Here is a 2144-nt window from a genome sequence, read left to right on the forward strand (position 1 = left end):
AAGTAATTAAAAAAATTTTTTTTAATTATCTCTCTGGCCTGTAACTTCCCTGATATTTTTCTTTTAATGCAATATTTCATTATGAGCACTTTGCAGTACCAATTAACCTATTTCAGTTTACTCTGAAAACATTTGTTCAGTACACTTCCCAAAAAAGGTTCCTTCCCATGCATGGTAGTACATCAATATCTGAGAAGTGCTTAGAAAAGGACATTTTAAAATATAGTGAATAATTCAGATAACATTTTTTAAAAATTAATTTTTCTAAATCATTTAGAATAGATTGCTTTGAAACCTAACTTGATGAACATTAAGGAAAATAAAGACACATACTTATATGTATATCTATCTATATTTGTAAATTTATATTTATTCATACACATATGACTATTATTTTTCCAAAATAGAAAAGAGCTGCTAAGAGAGAAGAAGCCTTAGCATCATTTGAGGCCTGGAAAGCCATGAAAGAAAAAGAAGCAAAGAAAATAGCTGCAAAAAAAAGGCTTGAGGAAAAAAACAAGAAGAAAACTGAAGAAGAAAATGCTATGAGAAAAGGAGAAGCACTGCAAGTATGCAATAGCTTTAATATCTTTCTTAATTTTAAATATTTTAAAATTAGTGATTAACTGTGCTTTTACTATTTTATTATATTCACATTCAATAAGAAGGTAATTCTTAACTTCTTCAGGCTTTTGAAAAATGGAAAGCAAAAAAGATGGAATACCTTAAGGAGAAAAATAAAAAAGAGAAAGAATATGAAAGAGCAAAGAAACAGAAAGAGGAGGAAACTGTTGCTGAGAAAAGAAAAGATAACTTAACTGCTGTTGAAAAATGGTAATCTAAAACAGCAAGTGTTTTGATAGATCTGAAATTAGTAACACTTTAGGTTTTTCTAAAATTCATTTACTTGAATGTTATTAATGTACTCAATCTTTTTCCAGAGACACATTAGGGAATCTTTATTATATATTCTCCTTTAACTTGCCAATGTTTTATACTACCCTACATAGGAATGAAAAAAAGGAAGTTTTTTTCAAGGAAAAGGAAAAAGTAAAAATACATGAGAAAAGAAAAGAAGAACAGAAAAGAGCTGAGAAAAAAGAAAAAGATAAACAAGCTCTCGAGGAATATGAAAAATGGCTGGTAGGTGTTCTTTGTTAATGCAGTTGTGTATCTTAAATGTACTTTTTGTGACTTTTCTGTCCCTAATTCCAGTTCTGTTTGTCTCATGACTACTGACTCTTTCTGCCTGGAAGTTGCCTTGTTGAATTCATCCTCTCCTTCTACGTATATCATAATTTCTTCAATCTACTCATTTCTATTAATGATTATGTGTGTGCTCAGTGATGTCTGACTCTTTGTGACTTAGTGGACTGTAGCCCACAAGGCTGTTCTGTCCATGGGGTTTTCCAGGCAAGAATCCTGGGGTGGGTTGCCATTCCCTTCTCCATGGGATCTTTCTGGCCCAGGGGTAAAACCCTGGTCTCCCACATTGCAAGCAGATTACCGTCTGAGCTCCCTTGGAATCATTAATGATTCTACTATTCCTTAAAGCACTCAGGCTTAAAACTTTAGTGATGATATTGTTGCCCATTTATCCTTTGCAATAATTCTCATATCTAAAATCATAAAAAGCTGACAAGTGTATTACTGAAGCTATACCAGGTTAGTTTATGTAGAACTTGGTCCCAACACACAGTAAAATAGTATTTAATGAGAAAGTTATTTCATTTTTTATTTCCTTTTGATCTTCCTGATGATCTCAAGGAGACGATCTTACTTAAATGGTTTTTAAATGAAAGAAAGCAAGTGTGAAGATTGGGAGAAATGATAATAAATGACTTTATATTTTTTTGTTTCTTTCAATATACTTATGTTTATACTTGCTTTTCATTGAGGGCAAGCAAAATAACATTTTCTATCTTAAAACATCAGTATAAATATGTATTAATTGATTTTTGAATAAGTAAATACATTTCAGATGAATAAGTATTTTGTATGTTAAGTTGCTTTTGGCATGTCTGACTCTTTGTGACCCCATCAACTGTAGCCTACCAGGCTCCTCTGTCCATGGGATTCTCCAGGCAAGGATGCTGGAGTGGTTGCCATGCCCTCCTCCACGGGATCTTCATGACCCAGGGACT

At 32.4% G+C, this 2144-nt stretch overlaps 1 protein-coding gene across 2 annotated transcripts in view; it reads left to right on the forward strand.

Moving 5' to 3' along the window:
- The window catches only part of MAP9 (microtubule-associated protein 9), a 46370-nt gene that overhangs the window by 29696 nt on the left and 14530 nt on the right, over positions 1-2144 (forward strand). The window contains exons 11-13 of one of the 2 annotated variants that reach the window (XM_010840707.1): positions 408-569; positions 689-834; positions 1011-1143. In XM_010840707.1, the coding sequence (XP_010839009.1) occupies positions 408-569; positions 689-834; positions 1011-1143 (441 nt within the window). Of the gene's footprint in view, positions 1-407; positions 835-1010; positions 1144-2144 lie in introns of those variants that run through there. The other variant, XM_010840706.1, reaches the window with a different exon arrangement.

The sequence above is a fragment of the Bison bison genome, unplaced genomic scaffold (genome assembly GCF_000754665.1).
Source record: "Bison bison bison isolate TAMUID 2011002044 unplaced genomic scaffold, Bison_UMD1.0 scf7180017864146, whole genome shotgun sequence".
In the NCBI taxonomy this organism is placed as follows: Eukaryota; Metazoa; Chordata; class Mammalia; order Artiodactyla; family Bovidae; genus Bison; species Bison bison.